The sequence below is a fragment of the Lissotriton helveticus genome, chromosome 7 (genome assembly GCF_964261635.1).
Source record: "Lissotriton helveticus chromosome 7, aLisHel1.1, whole genome shotgun sequence".
Lineage (NCBI taxonomy): Eukaryota > Metazoa > Chordata > Amphibia > Caudata > Salamandridae > Lissotriton > Lissotriton helveticus.
Genome location: NC_136068.1, coordinates 411,275,941 through 411,298,076, shown reverse-complemented (window position 1 = coordinate 411,298,076; position 22,136 = coordinate 411,275,941). Strand labels below are relative to the sequence as shown.

The 22,136-nt window shown below is 43.8% G+C and overlaps 1 protein-coding gene across 2 annotated transcripts in view; it reads left to right on the top strand.

The window, feature by feature from the left end:
* The window catches only part of LAT (linker for activation of T cells), a 606,746-nt gene extending 586,077 nt beyond the window's left edge, over positions 1 to 20,669 (top strand). Inside the window, exons 10-14 of one of the 2 annotated variants that reach the window (XM_078652287.1) lie at positions 5,238 to 5,323; positions 17,244 to 17,291; positions 18,424 to 18,492; positions 19,726 to 19,800; positions 20,089 to 20,669. In XM_078652287.1, coding sequence (XP_078508413.1) covers positions 5,238 to 5,323; positions 17,244 to 17,291; positions 18,424 to 18,492; positions 19,726 to 19,800; positions 20,089 to 20,093 — 283 coding nt within the window. In that variant the 3' untranslated portion in view covers positions 20,094 to 20,669. The remainder of the gene's footprint in view (positions 1 to 5,237; positions 5,324 to 17,243; positions 17,292 to 18,423; positions 18,493 to 19,725; positions 19,801 to 20,088) is intronic. The other variant, XM_078652288.1, reaches the window with a different exon arrangement.
* Positions 20,670 to 22,136: the final 1,467 nt, after the last annotated feature.

Here is a 22,136-nt window from a genome sequence, read left to right as displayed (position 1 = left end):
TGTCAGCGCTCTTGTTTGCAAGACATGAACTGTCTAGCATTTTCGGATGAAAAAATAGCACTAATACTATCGGGTCCTTCACTTCTACCTGACGCCCCGTTAGTTCCCAATTCCACAGCTCAGGAAGAATGGGATAAACTTTCCAATCTTAAGAAACGCCAGATCAGGGTTGCCCTTCATGGGGCTTTGATGACGGAATATTTGAGAGCTGGAGCAGCACCACCTAGCCTTTTGGTGAGGTTAGAGCCGAAAATATTTTTGGAGGACAAACAGTTCCGTTTAGATTGGAGCTTCATTGCAAACAAATGTACGAGGGACTGGCTCATCTTAATTATTAACACCGCTAAAAGATTGAGCGAAGATCTATTAAAAGAAATACTTGATCTAGAACAGAATTTACAGAACAACACAGCACTCACAGATGCCAAAGACCAGATAGAGAGGATCCAAGGTGAATTAGCAGATTATAAAACCTACATGGTCAATCAAAAAATCAGGGGTTTAAAAAAGAACTTAGATCGCTCTCACACTCTTGGGCTTTTCCCTATACTGAGGATCAGTATTACGATACCTCATCGGATCAATCCAGGCAATCCAACTTTCAAAGAAGGGGACACCATCCTCAAAGGGGTGGGAATAGACAACAGCGACGTACTCCCAATAATTGGGCGTTTGACAACACAAGCAGTGAAGAGGAGGACATTGCCACCACTTCAGCTGCTACGACAACGACGAATAGAGTGAATTTCACATCGGAAAATCGATCTGACGAAGACCTAGGAGCCCTGCTCAGGACTTTTTTAGGTCACAATCAGAGAGGATCACGGGGAGGAGGCACACTACCGACAAGAGGGCGAGGGAGGGGCAGAGCTCAATTCCAGCCAACATGGCAACAGTTCTCACCGAGAGTAACACGCAACAGGGGCAGAACCTTTCAGTAATTAATCAACAGGGCACAGAGACTCCGTGTAATGACATAGTGGTCAATTTATCAAGTCATACTCTTACACCAGATGAAATGAGGGTCCTCAATAAGGGATTGGGGTTCGTCCCCACACCGCGACACGACTCATTTACCTGTAGACTTGAATTACAGGAGATGATGAGAAAAATTAAACTCCATAAGTTTTTTGAGGATAAAGATAAGGTTGATCCCTCCTTATTCAGTACTAATCTACACCGCCCATCGACTTTCTGCCCCCCTGTGGCCTCGTTGGGGCCTGAGGTGGCTGTCTTTGAACAAAAAGTGCTCCATGACATAACCCTACTTCAACCACAGAAGCCTTTGTTGAACAATCCGGGGACCTGGTCAGTAAACTTACAGCCAGGTCATATCCCAGAAGGGTTGTGAAACAAGCACGTAAACGTGCTCTGAACACCCCACGAGAGGCCCTGCTTGAGAGGAATATGAAGGCCAAACAGGACTGTATACCCGTGGTCACCACGTTTGACCTCATGTCGACTAAACTGAGACAGATCGTGAGGAAGCATTGGAACATCCTTGATACCAGTGTGAGTAAGATGCCTCCTCCGAGATTTGCCTTCAAAAGAGCTACCAATCTCAAGGACAAATTAGTCCACACCAGAACCCTAAGTGCCCCACAGATGGACTCTCTGCCCACTGGAGATTATCCATGCACCAATTGTTCTGTGTGCAGTCTGTGTGCAGTCTGACTAAACAACTAAGATGGTTGTGTTGAGGGACGGTAGAGTTTGGGGCTCACTCTCTTTCCCCACAATTTTTTGTGGTATGAGTGATGGGTGCTTGACGATTTTTAATGTCTACCTTGGGTGTACGTTGACAAAGATTTGACACGCATGCATGAACCTGGATCCTCTACAAAATAAGGAAGGGGAAGTGTTACTTTTGTGCACTCACCCACTCGGTTCCTGCATTTAAGTTGTAAAATAGAGTGTCTTGAGGGATAGGCCACAACTTGTTTTGATACTTTGTGGTGAGCCCCGAATGGTTCAGTAGGGGGCTACTGTACAGCAGGATGATAATAGGCGAGCAGGTGGCATAGAGCAATTTCACATTGTGCCCGTTCCAGCCCCCATCTTGGCCACGATCCTCAACAAAAGTTAACACTCAATAAATGTAATAAAGTAACTCAGTGTTATCCAATTGGAGGGATAGGCTTTGTACTTTGTAGAAGTAAAAAACGAATTTAGTAGCGTTTCACAACCAAGACATATTGGGCCTGATTCACAAATGGCCTCCGCTGAGTGCGGAGGCCCTTTGTGAATCATGTCCATAAACTTTAAAATCCCGTCCTAATTTTTTAAAACAATACACCTGTGGGTTATTTAAGGCCTACCTTAGTGGTGACTTATATGTTTTAACAAGGAAAGTTAGGGCCTGGCAAATGGCTTATTTTGCCAAGTCTATTTAGCAGTTTAAACCTGCACTTCATGCTGCAATGGAAGGCCTTAAACATGTTTTAAAGGGCTACTTACTTTGGAGGCTCAATGTGTGCCGCAGGCCCACTGGTAGCATTTAAGTTTCAGACCCTGGGTGCATGTAGTACTAGGGACTTATTGGTAAATTACATATGCGTATCAGGTGTAAGCCAACAGTGGCAGCTCCTCCACTGAGGTGGAGGAGCATTGCCCCACTGCTCTGTGAGCAGTAATGAAAGAAACTAAAATTATAATAACTAATGTTATTATCACTTCAGTTTTCCTTTCCAGGTGTGATGTGGGCGTGCTGGGGGATGCCAGAGCAGGGCAGGGTAGGAGTGGTTCGAACATTCCAAAGTGTGCAATGATGCCTTGACTGGCCCTCTTGGGCCGTCCAAACTGTCATGTTCACTTTGCATGTTCTTTAACCAGGGTGCATTACAGCGCTCAGACCAATCACAGCACTGCATTTCAGTGCTGTGTTTGACTAGGGAAGTCAGGGGCCTGGGTGCTTCCTGTTCCTGCTTCCAGGAGCGAGAGGCTGCGGCAGCCTGGAGCGGTCAGAGATGCGACGGCTGGCCATGTGGCCGGTCTGAAAGTAAGTGTTTTTTTTCTTCATTTAGAACCCTCCCCATCCCCACACACCATTACCCCGCTAAATAACGGCCGCCACTGTAAGCCAATTGTATCATGTTTAGGGAGAGAGCACAGGCACTTTAGCACTGGTTAGCAGTGGGAAAGTGCACAGAGTCCTAAAGGCAACAAAACCCAAATTCAGAAAACAGGAGGGGTGAAGGCAAAATAGTAGGGGCGGGGTGACACTGCCGAGTAAGCCATGCACAACACCAAGCATTAGCAATTCCTATGTTTTGGATCTCAAAACGATACAAAAAATGCAGAAAGGAGCATATATTACATACATTCACAAATTATGAAAATTAATATACAAAAATAAAAGTTCGAGATTAATTTGATGATTGGAGATTTTCCAAATGTAGTTTTATTTCTAATATACACAGCAACGTGCTAGACTCTAAAACATCACTTTTCCGTTTTTGCAATAAAGTCTTGCTCTCTTTTTGTCATGAATCCGGGCCTGCAAGTAAGACCATCAATATACCATTCTAGATTATTTTTGCCAATCAGGAACTGCTGTACTGTTGTACTTGCTGTACCTGTATCACTTCCTAAGGTCACCAACGATATTTTTGCCTTCCAATTTCAAATTCCTTCTAATTTACAGTGTGTTTTAAAATGTAAAATTTAACGTTTTGCTTTTTTATATGTATATACTATATAATTCTGCAATATTGTTTAACTTTCTAAAGATTCGCAGACCTGCTGAGTAGGTGTCACAGATCATCAGGGGTTCACAAAGCTGAGGTTTAAAATTGTTGATCTAGAAAACTAGGAGGATGCGACAAAATGGATTTATAATTGATGGTATCAGCGCAAACAAATTAAGTGCGTGGAACAATTATAAATGTGGATGCCAGGATTGGCCTGCATTGGTGAACTAATACATCCTTAGATTATACATCCACCAAAAAGGCCTATTGTTATGTTATGTTAATTGGTTTTTATATAGCGTTGGTTCACCATCAGGTCTCTTTGCGCTTCTAGAGGGGAATATTACAACAAACAATGCGTGTGAGCTAGTGTGGACGGGATTATTTCGTGGTCAGAGCCTCCACAAACAAGATAGTCTTGAGTTTTTTTCTGAACGAAAGGAGGACAGGTTCCTTGCGCAAGTTTTCAGGTAGGTTGTTCCAGAGCATGAAGGGAATGCAGCACTACTTCCTATGAGTCAATTAATGGATTGCCCTCCCACTGTCATCTTTTATTAGGATGCCGCCTTGCCATGGGCCATCTTGTGGAAATATCTCGATCGTGAATGTGGAAGTTGTTGACTTCCTATTTTCACCGGACAGTTACCTACCATTACTTCAGGAAAGCAGATTCTGATGCCATTTAAGGAGAAAGATAGGACAGCTACGAGAATAAAAGGTCATGTTCTAGTGTGTCGACTCAACCTATATAAATGCTGCATTAATAATAATGTCCTCAATAGAAAAACATATGAAATCAATCAAATGTGAATTGTTTTTTTTATTGTCAATACTTGGAAATATGCATTTAATAGAGAAATCAGTAACAATCAATACATTTTCCTTGACTCATTCAACTTGGCCCCTCCTTCCAAAGACTTGAATCTCGGATCCTTTGTAGACACACATATGCCTCTTTCTTTCTCTTCTATCATCAGCCTGGCTCCTGGCTCCTGGCTCCGGGCTCTCTTCTTCTCTCACTATTTTCCCGTTATTCCCAGCACCGCATTTGAGTAACCATTTGCTTGCCTTGAGAATTGTAATATTAATGACGAGATGATGTCTCTGCTTTGTGGTTTTTTTTTGCATTAAAGGTGGGGGCAGGGGTGTGTGCGAAAAAGTGCATATGTGGGATGGCAGAATCCTAGCTCTGAGTTCCAATGAAAACTGAATTAATTTCTCACTCAGGAGGACTGAATGTAGTTGATTTAGCCTGGAGACTGGTTTTACCTTAAACGCCAGCACAAAATGGTCCTTCCAGGACATTATTGGGAGAGAAGCCTTTTTGGTCGTCAATATGAGTAATGCTGTACACCACTAGGGTAATTCCACACCCGATCTGGCCAATACTGTGAGGTTCGTAATTACGGAAAGATAAATAAGCATAGTAATCATGGTTTTCACCTTAGGAATGGGGTCTGTATGTCTAAGGGCCTGCTTTAGTATGAGTGTTATATACTTCTATGTTACTGGACTAGACTTTAATCCTTAACTCCATTCCAATCCTAGAGAAGTGATACCAGATAATCCCGACACATCTGTCTCTCAATCCACGCCAATGGAAAGTGGGAAAAGTGCTAGTCTCTCTTCTGCATGTAAGTATGAATCAGAGAGAAAACATTCCCAGCTCTTTTATAGGTTTGACATAATGACATGCCATATGCCATAACAAATCCTTCAGAGGTATAGGAAGAAGAAACGCGAGTGTGCTATGTGAAATGGAGACTAAGCCATCACGAGGGGCATACATTATGTGTGCAGTCTAGGAATTACACTCTGCTAATGAGGCAGTCCTGTCTTCACGGAGACCTTTTTGGATCTAGTTAGTTACTGCTATAGTCCATGTGTGTATCACATCATTGACTAAGTGACATTCCTCATTTATTTCACAGTGGGTCAGCACCCTTTTCTCTCTTAAGAACCATTATTACGAGATATTGTGCTGAATACATCATGTTTGCTAGGAAATGTAGATATACGCTATTGAAAAACTTTGAGATTCAAGGAAAACAAAAATAGTTGTGTAACAAGTTTGATTCTGTTTTCCTCACAGTTGCAAAAAATGAAAGACAGAGAAATAAGTCATATTGTCAACAATAGGAACATACAGACTGAGATGTTAACTTTCAGATGAATCTTCATAAGCCAAGAACCATGTATTTATTACTGGGTTTTTATTTAACAAATATCGGTTTTCTAAAAGTTGTTGTCTTTGTTTGCTCGATCTACAACAATTGAGGAAACACACCTACCAATGATTTATAAAAGGAAAGCTCATGATTTTACACACAGTGTTTGCATACATGGAGCAATATAGCAACCCTGAGTATGTCAATAAGGAGACGCAAACTTAATTACTATGCTATTTAATTTTTTTGCAAAGCTCTGGCTTGTGCCTTGAAGCTATTTCACACAGCATTGAGTTTACAGTTCCAACATAAGTAAGATTGCACCAAAGAAACACAGTATAAAAAGGATTCCCGAGGATGCTGTATCAGTGCATATAAAATCATTGATGGCTTGGATTGTGTTGGCATAGGCCTTGAAATATTCTATTGCAGAGCAAAAATGTTTTTTGCAATAGAAAGGACAAGGATTGAATGAACATTTATTATATTCAGGTGCCCATACGTGTGCATGAGCACCTGTGCATCTGCAACCTATGTTCGAGGTGCCTGTGTGCATTTTTGTCTCACGGCGTGCATGTATTCATTTATATCTCTTCTCTGTGTATTGGTGCCTTTATATCTGTTGTTATGCTTCTCTGTGTCTTGGCAGATGTGCATCGGTATATTTTGTATGCCTATTCATCTATATATTTTAGTGCTATGTTCTGATCTTCGAGTGTTCAATACCGGCTCCTTCAATACAAGATTAGCGAAGATGGAAGTCTCGAAGACTGGTGGGGTGTGACCAGCGACCAAGATGGCGGGTGCAATCATTTGAGACCCGCAGTGGCCCCTGCCCCATCAGTCACAATCTGTCACCCCCAGGTACAGACTCGGGTTTAAGACTGCTCTGTAGGCCGTTTGTTTCCCTTAGGCAGAGAATCGGTCATCCATGGCCCGCAGTCCCCTCCTGGATGCCAACGAGAGGGACTGGAGCTGAGCAGCACCGGGTGTGTCTACGCTGTGAGGTGACCACTTTGTTTGCTGGGGCCTGCTGCCACCAAATGCCAGAGTGGAGGCGGTGCAACCAATATATGCAGGTGAGGCCCACGATTTTGATAGGAGCCCCGCCCACCGAGGTGAGGCCTGGTAGACAGGGCGAGCGCGTACTTATTGCCCGGGTTCCTATCCCCACCGTTCCTAGCTCGCACAGGCCTTTGTGTGGGGGGAGGTCAGCCTGAAGTCCTGGCGCTTGTGACTAGATTTTGTCCCCGGGGACTGATGTGAGAGTGCATGCAGGCCACAATCTACAGCAGCAGCATAGAAGTGATGCAGCCCCCCGCCTGATGCAGTTAGGCCCGTGCTTGTGGGACCTTGTCCGGAGGTGTGAGCCAGCAGACCTGGGACTCGTGCTTGGGCCCTGGCCCTTGGAATCGGTGTTGGGGTGTGAGTGGCCTGCCGTCTGCAGCAGCAGATTTGGGCGGCATGGGCCCTGCTCCCTAGCGCAGACTGTGAAGCACCTATGGGTACCTCTGGGGATTTCTGGCCCCTCTGGATGGTGCGGAAGGGTCCTCCACCTAGATGCTTGTGGTGCGGCCCTGCACATGCGGGGGAGAGACGGTAAGAGTGACCTGCCTATTGGCAGGTGAGTGACCAGGGCACTGTGGGTGGCCTGCCCTGCCCTTTTGTTACCTGGTCTCTCCCTCTTACCCTCATAACCCACCTTCTGAATACTTTGCATTGCAGCCAGAGTGGGGCGTGGTCGTCCACCGGGCCAAGAGGCTCTACTGACATTGTGGTGAAGGAGAAGGTGACCCCACCCACGTAGGGGAAAATGTATAAATTCACTTGCCCGACCACTAAGAGGGGGGAAGCTGGAGGGGATGGCCCGCAGAGGGCTGGAGCCCCAGTTTACTCTGTGGCATCCATCCTGCAGGCCATGCAAGAGTCTACGGAATCGCTCAAGAGCAAAATTAGGGAGCTCAGTCAGGACCTGTCCCTTCTGCATCACGATCTCTGCAAAACAGTTGGCGTCGTGGAGGGATGCCCGTCTGTTGTGGAGGACTCAACAAAATCCCACCAAGAGATTATGATGCAGACCAAGAGGCTATGAGTGAAGGGCCGGGTTCCTCGAGGCAATGGCGGATGATGCGAAGGGTAGATGCAGGAGAAATATTATCTGCATAGTTGGGGTCCTGGTGGGCACCAATGGAACCCTGCCTACCACCTTCATAGCGGACTGGCTCCGGTAGTGGGTTCCCCAAGATGGCATTTCAGCCTGCTTCATGGTAGAGTAAGCTAATAGATCCCTGGTGGCCAAACCATACCCGGGGCCCCACTGAGACCAATAATTGTAAACTCCTGAACTTTTTTGACAGAGATGTCATTCTGCGAGATGCCCGAGTCCTTGGGCAGGGGCACTAGAGTCCTGCTTATCCTGGATTATACACTAAAAGTGTAACAACAACGACATACATTCCAATTAGCCAAAGAAAAGCTGAGAGGCATTCAAATCAAATATATGTTGTAAATTCTGGCCTGTCGTATACAAGAACCGTACCCTGTTTATTGACACTCCTGTAAGCGCATGGGTGGAGGAGCACACCATCCTCTGGCCTGGGGCAGTGGCTTCCTTGGCAGTTTCTGGCACAAAGACTCCTGGATCCTCCTGACGACAGCTGCCACATCGCCCCAAGAGGAATAGTGGATGCTACACCGTTCTGACTGAAACACCTGGATTCGACCTTCGTGGCTGGTCCCCTGGATCGTGGAGGGGACAGGAGTTACCATGAGAACTGCTGAAACTTGACAGGGATGTTTCCCATTCTTTCTCTTTTCTGTTCGTGTACTGCCTGGGAGTGTTTTTCCTTCTCATTTGCTGATACTTTGGCAGGCCATTGCCATTGCCCCCTACTTATTAATTGATGTTTCTTTTTGTTGGGGTGTTGTGACATTTTGTACAGTTTGGTGACAGATACTTCATAGGGAGAAGAGTAGGTTGGGTGTGGAAGGGACGCATTCTCCACCAGTTTCACACCATTTGGGTTGTTGGTATTTGTTTTTTCATTGTTTTGTTGGCCTTGACGCACATTTGTCACTGAGGCCTTTTCTGGACTCTTTTAGGTGCCTCACCGCACCCACTCCATCACAATGGGTAGATCCGCAGCAGCAGCCCAATCAGGGGAACAAATTATAATTAGCTGGAATGTAAACAGCCTTAATGACCAGATCAAGTGGGGAGTGGTCCTCGCGTTTGCCAAGGAACACAACCCTGTGGTGCGCCGGTTCCAGGATGCATACCGGCTGGGCACAACTGCTCCTTCTTGAGGCGGCATGGCTACTATAGGGTTTATCATTCGGGCTACACAAGGGGCTTCAGGGGTGCTGCGATACTCCTCCATAAGACATTTCCATGAGTGGTCCACAGGTTGCACACTGACTAACCCTGGGCGAAGAACTACGCTCCGTTCGCGGAGCTTGCGGAGTTTTGGCAACTCCGCGTTCTACGGAGAACGCGAAGCTGTCGATTACTCCGCGATCCGGTGCGTAGCGTAGTTCTCGCGCGCTGAATAACATTATCGCGTGCGCCGGGGGTAAGTTCGCGCGATATTTGACGCGATCACGCACTTTGGCAGTGCGAACGAGAATAAGGGAACGCAAGCGGGCGGGACAAACCTCTTGAGTAACTTAGCGCGCTAGCTATCTCGAGCATGCAGGCAGCGCCCCGAACACGCGCACCGCGCTCCCGAAGACGAAAAACGACGCGCGAACGGGTCTAGCAAGCTACTACGCATGTCCGCGGAGCTACGCGAAGGTCGCGGAGTGCAACTGCGTCTTCGCGTAGCTCCGCGGAGTGCGGCTCCGCGAACTACGCCCAGGGTTAACACTGACCCATTCGGGAGGGTTGGTGTCCTACCAGAGACACTGGAGGGACAGCCCTGGGTGCTAAGGGGCATCTATGCACCCCCCTCAAATTGCTGAGCAACACATTAGAGACAGTTGTGGTCCACCTGGCAGAGGTCACCCCTTGCTTCATGCTGTTTGGGGGGGGGGTATTTAATGCAGTGATGGACTCTGTGATGGACTCTGTGTGGGACACATCTAGTTTGAGAGTGACCCGCTTTACACAACTTAGGAACTGGACTGGTGGACGTGTGGCAGTGGCAGCACCACACTGAGCAACAATATACTTTCCACTTCTCTCCCTATGACATCTTCTTACGTCTGGACTATTTTCTATTCTCTTCATCTGAAGTGGCCACGTCATGCAGACACAGATTTTGCCCAGGTGGCTCTCAGACTACTCCTCGATAATACTGGCAGTTGGGGGGACTGGAGGGGTGAGCTGGGAGTAGATGGAATGAATGCCTGGTGGCTACTGGATGGAGATTTCGCAAAAGAGACCCATGGCTTGATAGTTGTTTACTTCTAAGTGAACAAAGGTATGGTGTCCTCCCCCACTACCTCATGGGGGGCCTTCAAAACAGTCCTACGGGGCCAGACCTTTGAATATATCGGTGTGCACAACAGGTGCAAAGAGGCAGAGCTAGTGCAGCTGTAAGACCACATTAGGAGACTGAAGCTGAGGACCACTGCTGACTCATCATCCACATCGCAAAGGGAGCTGGCACAGGCCTGCCTGACTTTTTGACAGGTTGTACTCAGCAGCGAAGAGCTGGCGCCATTTCCAGGGCCGGGGGTACGAATTGGCATAATAAGCAGGCAAGTTACTATACTAGCTAACGGTGGTTTCATGTTCCTATAGCCTGATCACAGAACTGCGGTCCAAGCAGGGCCACATGTTGAGGGAAGCAGATCTCTTGGCTAGTGAATTAGTCTCTCATTTCCGAAACCTGTTTACCCTCCAGGAGCCAGGCGCTCCAGGACAAGACAACCCCCTTATCCGTAGTGTAAAACCAGCAGGCTATTTCATCCATGCCAGGGACTTCCAATAGATTAAGGACTCTTCTTTCATAGTCAAGGGTTTCAAAGATGACCACCCCGCCGGTGGGGCGGTCATCTTTGATCCTTAATCTATTGGAAGTCCCTGGTCATTACATGAAGGTTCCTATGAGGAACTGGACATCACGTAAGGATAAGATACTCAAACTTATCACTGCAGCGAGAGAGAATGATATTATAGCAGACAGTGAATATAGGTTTTTATTACAACAAGAGGCCAAGATACCGGCCATATATGGACTTCCCAAGATCCATAAGAGTGACATAGTTCCTCCTCTTTGCCCCATTGTCAGTTGCATTGGATCATCCCTTGAACCTCTAAGCAAATACGTAGATAGTTTTCTGCGACCGTTTATACAAACCCAACGGTCTTATGAGGGATTCCTCACATATGATCAATATAGTGGAAGGATTGGATTTTGATCCGAATTCTCAGACTTTGGTAACCTTGGACATCGAGGCTCTTTACACCAACATCCCCCAGGAAGATACCATCACTGTTATTAAACAGGTCCTGGAGGATGTTGGTCTAACAAGGGGAGCTAATGCCGAGTTCATTATTGAATGTGTATCCCTGGTTTTGAAACAAAACTTGTTCTTATTCAAAGACACTTTGTATTTACAATGTAGTGAACCAGCATGGGCGCAACTTGTGCCCCCAGTTTGGCATGCGCCTATGTTGGTTTCTTTGAACTGAAACATATATTTAATGAAAGCGCACCCTTTTATGAAAATGTGTCACACTGGCACAGGTTCATCGATGATATTTGGTTTGTATGGACCGTACCCAATGAAGAATTAAAAGAATTTTTGTCCTGGCTAAATTAGGTGATACTAATCTGAGATTTACTGAACAGATACTAATAACATGGTGAGTTTTTTGGATTTAAATATCAAATATGGTGGAGGAAAACTGTCTGTCGAACTTTATTCAAAACCAACTGATAAAAACACCTTGCTCCACTATTCCAGTTATCATCCCAGATCACAAAGGGACAATATCCCGTTCGGGCAGTTTCTTCGACTCCGAAGAAACTGCTTCACATTGGATGATTTTTACAAACATTCTAATACCCTCAAACTGAAACTCAAAGATAGGGGGTACCCTAAAAAGTTAATTAACCATTCATTCAAGAAAGCCAGGTTTTACAACATGGAAAGTATGCTCGACAATATCAGTAACAAAAAGAATAAAGAAAAAACAAAAGACAAAGTGCTCTTTGTGAGCCAATTTTCAAGCATTAGCAACAAAATCAAAAACATTATCAACTCCAATTGGTCCCTTTTGAATGATAATGAACCCACGAAGTTGGAACGTCCCATTTTTGCTTTCAAAAGAAATGAGAACCTAAGAAATAACCTAGTTCATACATACCGTGAACCAAGAATTGGTAGACAATTTGACCTGAGAGGTGAATTGATTACAGGCAACTTTAAATGTGGATCTTGTAGTTGCTGCGATCAATGCATCCTTGGAAAAAGTTTCCAATTTAATAATCAAACTATCACCCCTAAACATCTAAACAACTGTAGGAGTAAAAATCTAATCTATCTACTGCTGTGCCCGTGTGGCTTAGGCTACATTGGTGAAACGGGTCGTGAATTCAGGACCCGATTAACAGAGCACAAATCAGCAATTAGGAACATAAAGCTCAATGCCCCCCTTGTAGAACATTTCAACCTTTTAAACCATCCAAATGATGCCTTAAAATCGTTCATCTTAGAGAGAATGATAGGCAGCAAATGTGGCGGAGATATGACCACGAAAAGAAAATTTAGAGAACAATGGTACATATCGACCCTTAACACTGCAAGAATAGGTCTTAACACAAAAGAGGAATGGTTGCGGAAAAGATATCCTGCAATACACTGCCAATCAGAAAAATTCATCTTGTATAACATCAATGCATGAATGTATATACACATATAATATGCACCCTGCTGTATGGATCTGTTGTCCGGCCAACTGACCCTGGGCCCCTAGTGCACTTTGTATGTTTATTTATATTCTTTATTTTAATCTTTTTATTTGTAAACAATATTACAACACGGCATACTGTCATACATCTGCCATCGATGGTGTGGTCAAAAAAACATGACCCATTCACCTCTGTCAAATTACATGTTGTTACATCTCGACCATTTAGGTCGACACAACAGTTAATGTTGTTCACTTTCCCCTCCATAGTGGCGGATTGCATTTGTTTGCAAACTGCATTGAGATGCACAATTATCATTAGTTTTATCTTTGAACCTATATATACCAAACGGATATTTATTAACATTTAGGTATAACCTATACGATCTTTTAAGGCACATTGATTGCCTGATATCACCTATTCAAAACACCATGGGCGGATTGTTCAAGATCACCTTTCAAAAACATTACGATACTTCCATGCCGGCTCGGGCTGACGCTCGGGTTGAGATAGGCGCTCCACACACAGTATATATGACGGGCACAACTCAGTGACGTCGCATCAATGCGCTTCGCACAGGACGCCGTCCGGATCAGGTGCAATATATTCACCAACAGCCAAAATGTATATAAAAGCGGCAGATTCATTAGGACTCCCTTCTACTGAAACGGAGCTACGCTATACCGCTACACCACGATCAGTTCCAACGACCAGGTATGTGCAAAATGGGGAACTTAAGTCATCAGGTAGAAAACTCCGGTTGTGAGATATTGGGCAGGTCGTAATTGACTGTCACTCTTTTCACTCGGGTTCACCGTAACTGGGGACCCTCTGAATCTGAAGAGTGGCGAAAGGTTGACAAATTGGGTAAATAAAAAGGAAAAGAACCCGCAATTCGCTTTAAAATATTATCGCGGTTGATAACATCACCAGGTATGTGTCATGGAGAGATACCACCTAAACAAAGAATTGAGCGTGCGCCCACTTACACAAACGTGAAGTGGGACTTGATTGTCCATTATCTCTCACATGTAGGTTGTCCATTATTGGAGACTGTTTTAATGACAGACCGGTGGAGTGTTAAATAATACGTTTTAAAAGAAAAAAGAAAAAAAGAGTTGGATACTTTCAGGTAATTGCAATAAATGTGATCCACAAACCGTTGATATTTAAATTTAAAAATAACTCTCTTCATAAACGTAAGGCAGAATCTATATTGTTGGTTTATTTACCTTACTCAGGTTTACTGAGATCGGGGCTTCCCCCCCTTTTTAAACCAATGGTGTTGGTGTGCTTACTTCATTTGGAGAACACACATTAAATTTGAGTTAATTGCTGGCTGAAGGACCAGCAATTTATCAGGTATGTCATATGACTATGACACTTAGAGACATTAATAAAAAACACTGACCAGCATATAATGATAGTGTTTGAGAACATGATTTAAAAGACATGTTCTTGTCTCCACTTAAATATTTATATGATATTACTTCTCCCTCGATAAAGTTGTATCAGGGGTTCCAAATGAGAAGTTTTAAAAAAATATTTAAGAACAAGTCGGTAATATAATTTGACACAAGCCATGGTCAAACAGTTTTAGATGTGGGTACATATATACTTCTTAGTTTGTTTGTATGCGAGAAATGATTGTATGAGCAAATAGTGTCAAAGGTTAGAACTACTGTCATACTTGGGGTTCCCGATTAGTATAAATATAGGTCATACTGAGATTAACAATGTATTATGCAAATGTCTATTCCTATAATGAAATAGACTGTCTATAAAGCGCACATTTTGAATATAGGAATTAGTCATAGCAAATTGTTTATCAATCATGATACATTTGATAAAGATTGTTTATTTAAAAATATACCTGACTTAAATGGGAATGTTTTAAGCAATTCGTAAATGTGGATATGGTAAATATTGTTTTATAATATTGTGTATGTACTCTGATGGTGGAGTTTATTGTGTTTTTCATAGTATTTTAGAGATATTGTTTAAATAAGAGACAACGTATAGTTTCGTCCTGACAAAGGTGGTGCAATATTGAGCAACAACACCGAAACGCATCAACGCATTTTCATTCACCATTAAATCTGAGGAACTATTAAGGGTGTTATCAGTTGATATGAGTTGCACCAATAATTTGATTCTAATCCGATGAATATTTCATGATGGTTCTCAATTGATTCTCTGTTTTTTGTCTCTTATGTATAATTTTTATATTATGTATATCACTGAGGAAACGTTTTTAATATTATGAATTTGTGATTTTATGTTATTCTATTTTTAAATGTATATTGTTATAATTGTATAATAAATTCACAACAAACTCAACATCAGATAAATGTAATTAATTTTTACATAATTTATGTTATGTTTAATTCATGCATATTCTGAAATCTGACACTGGAGTGAATGAAGAGTGTTTACACTTAGATATCTTTACTATGCAAGGTTTTTTACTTAAGGGGCTCTCCTTTTGTTGATTACGTCAGTACCCAGCCCCTTGGTTGTCGGGTCACTCCCTTTTGTCTTTTTGATTGCCTCCTAGAGGCGACCATTGCGGTGATCCTGAAGCCTGGCAAGGCCCCAGAGCAGAGTGGGTCCCACAGTTGAATCCCCCTCATCAATCTGATGCGAAAATCCTGGCAAAAGTTATGGTTACATGTCTAGCCATGGTGATCCGCTCTGTCGTCCATCCTGATCAAAACAGCCAGGAAGGAGCACCAAACACTGCCTCCAGCTGCTCCATCTGGAGCCTGCTTGCTAGAACTCCAAGAAGAGGCAGCACTGCTCCTGGTTTCTGTTGAGCAGGCATTGAACTCGGTACATTGGCCCTTTCTCTCAGCAGTATCTGAGAAAATTCGATTTGGACAATGCTTTCTCCGACTAATAGGCCCGAATCTGGTCAGTGGAGCCTTGTCACACACGTTCTCTATCAAGGCAGTGATGTCCCTTATCCCCTAGTGATGGAGCCTCCTGTGGAACTCGTACATGTGGACGCCAGGCTTTCCAGCTTCGCGTGGTGAAAGGTAACAGATGAACGCGTCTCTCTATATGCTGACAACATGTTCCTTTTCTAGCAAAGGCCCAGTGAGACACTTCCACAGATGATGCAAATACTTGCAATACATGGCAATGCCTCGGGTCTCCGGGTAAAGGATAAAGTGGGGGAAGTCAGTCTGGTGCCCATGCAGGGTGTAAAACCTGGATTGGAGTTTGTTACTGGCTGAGGGTGGCAGGCCACTTCTTCCGGTTATTTGGGTCTGATGGTGGCCCTCACTAAGCGATGCTACTAGGAGGTTTACTTTGCTCCACTGGTGGCTAGAACAGAAAGAGATATGAGGGAGTGGTCGAAGCTGCCCCTCTTGATTGCAGGCAGGGGCGCACTTTTAAAAAATGATGGCCCTCCCTAGGTTTCTGTATGTATTACAACACTACTCCTACCCATTACCATCAACCTTCTCCAAAAACCTGCAGGCCCAGACCTCCAGCTTTCTGCGGGCTGTCAAGACTCCTAGGGTCTCCTTCGTGAAACGCAGATCCTCCCCATTTGAGGACAACCTGGGTTGGGCAGATGTATTATGGGCGTCCCAGCTCGTCAACATCAATGACTGGTTTCAGGCTGAAAGAGACAACAAGGTGCATAGGCTAGTACTCCAACTGCTCCAACTGTATTAGCTGCTCTCATTGCTTTACAGCAGGGCACCCTCCACTCATTGTCACCCGTTAGTCCCATTCCCACCCAGTGCTGATACTCGGCCCTTCTACACATGAAGTGATTTGGCATGCACACCGGAGTGGAATGGGACTTGGTTGTCTGAGTCGGATGGATTGGCCAGTTATGGCACTTAGGACCTCATTGGCATTTCCACTCTGGGAGTTGTCTAGGAAGCATATGTAATTATATCAGGAGCTCACATCGGAGTTCAACCTACACACATCTCAATTCTACAAATATCTCCAGTTATGGCATGCCCTTGACAAATACAAGACGCGGCTTGACACCCTCCCTGAATTCAGCCCTCTCGACTGTAAACTGGTCACTGATGAATTGGGTGAGGACAGCTTGTTGCACTTGTACAAAACTCTTACTGTGCGGCAATGGAGAAACTGGTTTAGAAAGCATGTGGGATCCCCCACAAGTATGAGCGCATCTAGGCGCCCTGGAAGAGTAGTTTCATCATCACTGACTGAACCCTCCCCTGGCCAATACGGGCTAATTGCTCCCTTCCTTCCACTCATTTTATTCTACCCATCTAAGTCAGCCCTTGTGTACCATTGTACATCTGATTTGCTGTTGTCCACCTGGAGTGCTGTTAATAGGCTGCTATATGTTTTCTACTCAACTGTCTGCGTGTTGCTGTAAAGCCATTGCGGCTGCATATGCGACTGTGTTACTGGTCTTTTTTTGCTTCTATGTTGGAAAACAAGGAAAATCAATAAAACGTGTTATAGAAGAAGTCTAGAAGATTTATTTGGTCTGAATTAATTTTTCTCCTCTTTCTGTTTGACGTTAGTTACAGATGATTACCAGAATGTTCCAGAACAACAAAGAGATTCTGTGGGTGAGGCAAACAGTTTTCTGTCATCTGTGTCCAGCTCTGCCTTCTGAGAAGCTCCTTTCCAATATGTCCTACTGACTCTCTCGATCCTGGGGTGTCTCATTTTCACTATGTCAGTTGTTGTCTCCTGACTACCGTTTTAGGTACCCTTTTAGGTTTTAAAGACCTCTTGTGGAAAATAGAATACACAGAGTCGCTTTGGGTCAGCCCTGTCTTCATGATTAGTTGGCCTTTTTATATATTTCATTTCTCTGCTCCATATGTGATGGTTTCTCTCCCTATTCTTGTGTTTGTGGCCCCAAGGAGCAATTTGTTCTCGTGTTGTTTTGATTGGATAACTTGTGACCTTCTATTGGTATGTTAGACCTTGAATTCTGTGTGTTGAATGACAGTTTTTACTCCCTCCTCTCTCCGTGCACCTCTTATTCATCCCATGCTATCTCTTTATTTGAAAACAACCCATCCAGCTCCCAAAGCTTGCCCCAGCTGCCTAGTGCCTCTTCCGCCGACTGCCACATATCAGCAGGAGGCCATCTTCAAATGTTTTTTTCCGAAAAATGGCTACCAGTGAGTGAGCATATGTATGCATGTGCAGCAGGTGTCTTTAAATTGCTTGTGCTTTGTAAAAACCCATGCAAATATGGGAGCCTAGCATTAATGGGCATCCACGGAAGCCATCTTTGAGAGGATTTTCTGAAAGCATAAAAGAAATTCAAAGATGGCCACTGCAGAGGTACAATCATCTAAGTTGGCCATCTTTAAATGGATTTTTGTGAAGCATAAGAAAAATTAGTTGAAAGGGAAAAAAAGCATTGGCAAAGTCAGTAGGTTTCACGGGCAAGACCTCTTGGCTTTGCCAGAGCTTGCTTTCTCTGCGTACAAAGCACCTTTCTTCTGCCACCTAACTATCAACTAGTTTAATCAATGTGTTTCTGCATTTGACCTTCATCCTTTCTTCTATGTTATTCCCGTCACTAATTTCAGGGATCCTCTTGGCTGTGTCCACCTGTGACCTGTCTGTCCTTATCTTTTTAAACTCTACCTGTATGTCTGTGACCCTGACATGACCTTTCTTCTTCTGTATCAATTGGTCATGGTCTTCCTCACCTGCTTACACTTTATCTTTCCTCGGCAGGGGACAGCCTGGAATATGTGAATGTTCCTGAGAAGAAGGAGTCAGCAGATATCAGTGACAATAACTATGGTATTTCCTAGTCGGATGGGGGGATTTTATTGGGTGTCTGGTGCTTCCTACTCTGAGTGTGGCGATTTCTTGAATGAGGGGTATTTGCTTTCCAGAGAGTTTAGAGCGTTTTTTTTTTCAAAAGCAGTAAACACTGAGCTGAAGGTTTTCCATAACAAGGCTGCTATGTAATTTGTTGTAACGCTTGTTTAACAGGCAGGGCATTATATAATACATTGATGTGCTTTGCATCCTTCTGCCATATAGGGGCTCGCCCAGAACCGAAATAAAGGTTTCGCAATACAAGTTTTTAACGACAGCTAAGGGAGTGTAATGGCCCTAATGAATTTGATAGTGATGCCAAAATTGTTTTGGGGTTGACCATTGACACTACTTGGAGATTATTTTTCTGAACCATTATGTCTAGACAACAGAACCCTGAGAACCTAAAGAAAGATGATCAATTCGTGAAACAAGCACAATGGCTACGAAAGGTCAAAACAGAGTGCTCAACTCAATCACAAAATCACCTAATATTTACAAAGCTCTTAGTCCAAGATAACTGAAGATGGAAGAGAGAGAACCCAGAAACCCAAACAGTCTCCTGTTTAGTGCATGTCGGAAGACCCAAGGTGTGGTTGATTTCTCCTCTTACATGCATTTATCTAGACACAACCCCCGCCCTGCAATTTAATGCTTCAAATTTCCCTCGATAAATCCACCCCCGTTCTTCTATCATTACATACTACATTTTCAAACCCTTTAATCTGCATTAATGTTATTATGTCTACTATTCAAGCACAACATACACGTTTTAATCAAGCTCTGGATTTTACCAGTCTCTAGTCATTGGTATAATCAGAAAACAAATGCTGCCCTTGGTTAATCTCACTGACCACCATCCTTAGATCTCCTCCACCTCACCACCCATGTCTGCATACAACCATGAAATAAAAGCACAGACCTTTTAGCTTTATTTAGCACACTTCAGCCAGCGGGCCTTAGGTGCAACCAATCCCACAGCATGAACATTTAAATCAGTCCAGCCATTGAAACCCTCGCTCTCGCTTTTCCATCCACGACCGTTGGGTTGAGTTCTCTGTAAGTTTCCACCTTTAAAGACTAATGTATCTATTTCTGCTTCTTGACCGCTCTGACCTCCCTGCCTTTGCAGTATTGACGATATCTCTGTTGGATAACAAGATAAAATGCTTTCATGCAACGGGCTCTCGTAACTTGTGCATATTTTTGTAGATGACACCAATGACCAGGAGACTGATGACGATGATGACACACCGGATTACGAGAATATTGAGAAACAAAAACGAGGTAAAACGCATGTCTGGTGGGACTCTGATGTTTAAAGAACACAGAAAAAGATTGAGAGACCGTTTATGCAGATTACAACCTCCCGGTATGAATTATAAACTCCACCTACATCGACCTTTCGCTAGCGGAAATCTGTGGCAGGCAGGGTATTGTATTAGTGTGGTGAATAGACAGTAATGATATGTAGCCTTGGGTGTTCAGTGTCACTGCTGACGTCGGTGCTGCTCTAGGCACAGTTCACCTGTGCTTCTGTATGGATAATAACACACAACTCCTATTGTCTTTTAGGTTGAGATCTCAGTGCTGGAAGAAAGAAGAACAGAAACTGGTTAAAGAATTAATCGGGGACTACTCACCCTGGACTGAACGCACACACTGTTCCTGTTGCAGCAGAGGACCATTCCCAACAACGTTTATTTGAAGTCTTGGAGGTCCATATTTGCCACGATATAAACTTTTCGAAATGACCTTACAGTCAAGTTTAACTGATCACATTCTTGAGGAGCTCCCATTGAGTTCTAGGGGATGTCTACTCTTTAGTACAGTCCAGCAGGCTCTGAAAATGTCCATTTCAAGGATGTTACTAATAATACTGTGAGAAGCATTTTCTTGACTGCTTTTGTGCTATTTCTGGAGTTGCCCCTTTACAATATCGTCCTACTAATTTCTCTAGATCTTCACATTTGAGGACCCTTCTCCAGGTTCTGCAGTGACTTCCTGGGGTGCTGGAAGATGATGGACCTTATATATCCCTTAGCCCCCCTCAAGTAACCTTCCTTCAAACGTTCTGAAGTGTGTTTGTCATGGTCCTCCATCAGGGTGTGGTGGGTAATATTTATAAAGTCTCCTGAGAAAAACACTGCTAGGGATGCATATATTGCTTTCACAATAATTTCTGCCAAGTTTGTTTCTGTGAAGAACATTTTGAGCACCCAGCGGATTCCCTGCTATGAATGTTTTTGTTCAGTCCGCTTTTGCAAAGCTTCCTGTGCATTTCTCAAGAGCTTTTAAATAATCCTGAGAATAACACCGACTTTGTTGAGGAACTCAAATCCTGGTGAGTTGAACATAAAAGTGCATCCGTAAGACCCTGAGGACCCAGGCACATAAGATATCATTGAAAAATGAGTGGGAGAGAGAGCCAATGTTGTTCCGTGTTGGGGATCTCCATTGAAGAACTTCTAATATCAAATACTTGAAAAATATATTTATTGATTACCATTTTTATAAGGAGATTTTAATAGGTTTAGCACCTTGAGCTTTACACGAGGAACCCCATTTTTCAGAAAGTCCTTTCTGTGCTTTTTTGTGCTTGGGCTATATCGACCCAGGAAGTTCATTGGAATCAATTAGCAGAGGTTGACAGTGAACCCGATAGAGGACACATGGCTTGTAAAAGTAAAAGTATCTTATATCCTTCCTTCTATTAGGAAAGTAGAGTTGCCATTCCTGCTTCCTATCCCATCACCTCCTGTCCAGATTGTAAAAAGGTAAGATGCCCTACAGGGAGGTAAATGTTTTCCATGTACAATGCACATTTAGAGAAAATCTCTACTGAACATACCATGTTTCTCTAGATATTTAGAAGTGGAAGGCTACTGTCCCCCTTCATGCTACACCTCCCTCTTCAAACAGGTGGATTCAGCTCACAGTTAAAAACCTAATACTCTTCAGAACCGTTGCCTTTTCTGACTGCAAACCACTGTTTGTCTGGCCAGGAGGGAATTTGTTAGAGATCTTTAGAAACTGATGTATGTGAAATACCTGTATGCCTTGGGTATGGATGGTCACATGCCAGAAAATCATTCTGGAACGGCCTACAGGCATTTAACCCACTGGTGAACCTGAAATTTTTGGAATGTAAGGCCAGATGTACTAAGCCATTTTTGTGGATGCAAACCCTGCAATTTGCAAAATTAGGAGGCGCTGTCCCAAAAAATATCTGTTCTTTCGGACGCTCAGCCTTGCACTTTCGTGCAAAGGAGACATAGCATTGTCTAGCATAGGATATGTACTCAAAGTCCACAGCTTCTCTGTGAATTTCTATGAGTAGATCTCTGCATTGGGGTCAGCACACGTTAAATATGTGCAATATGCCATTCGACTCCTTGCTCCGCCCAATTTGACTTGATATTGGATCTGATGCAAAGCCAGATCATGCTGTTTTATTAGACCTACCTTTGTGCCAAAATCTATGACTTTTGCTGTTTTCTGCCCCAACACACCACCTTTCATAAGAGGTTGGCAAAAAATCATTTGACACCATGTGAGAGTCAACTTTTGACACAAAATATTTTTGGCTTTGCGTATGAAAATTGATAGTGCCTGCTATTTGC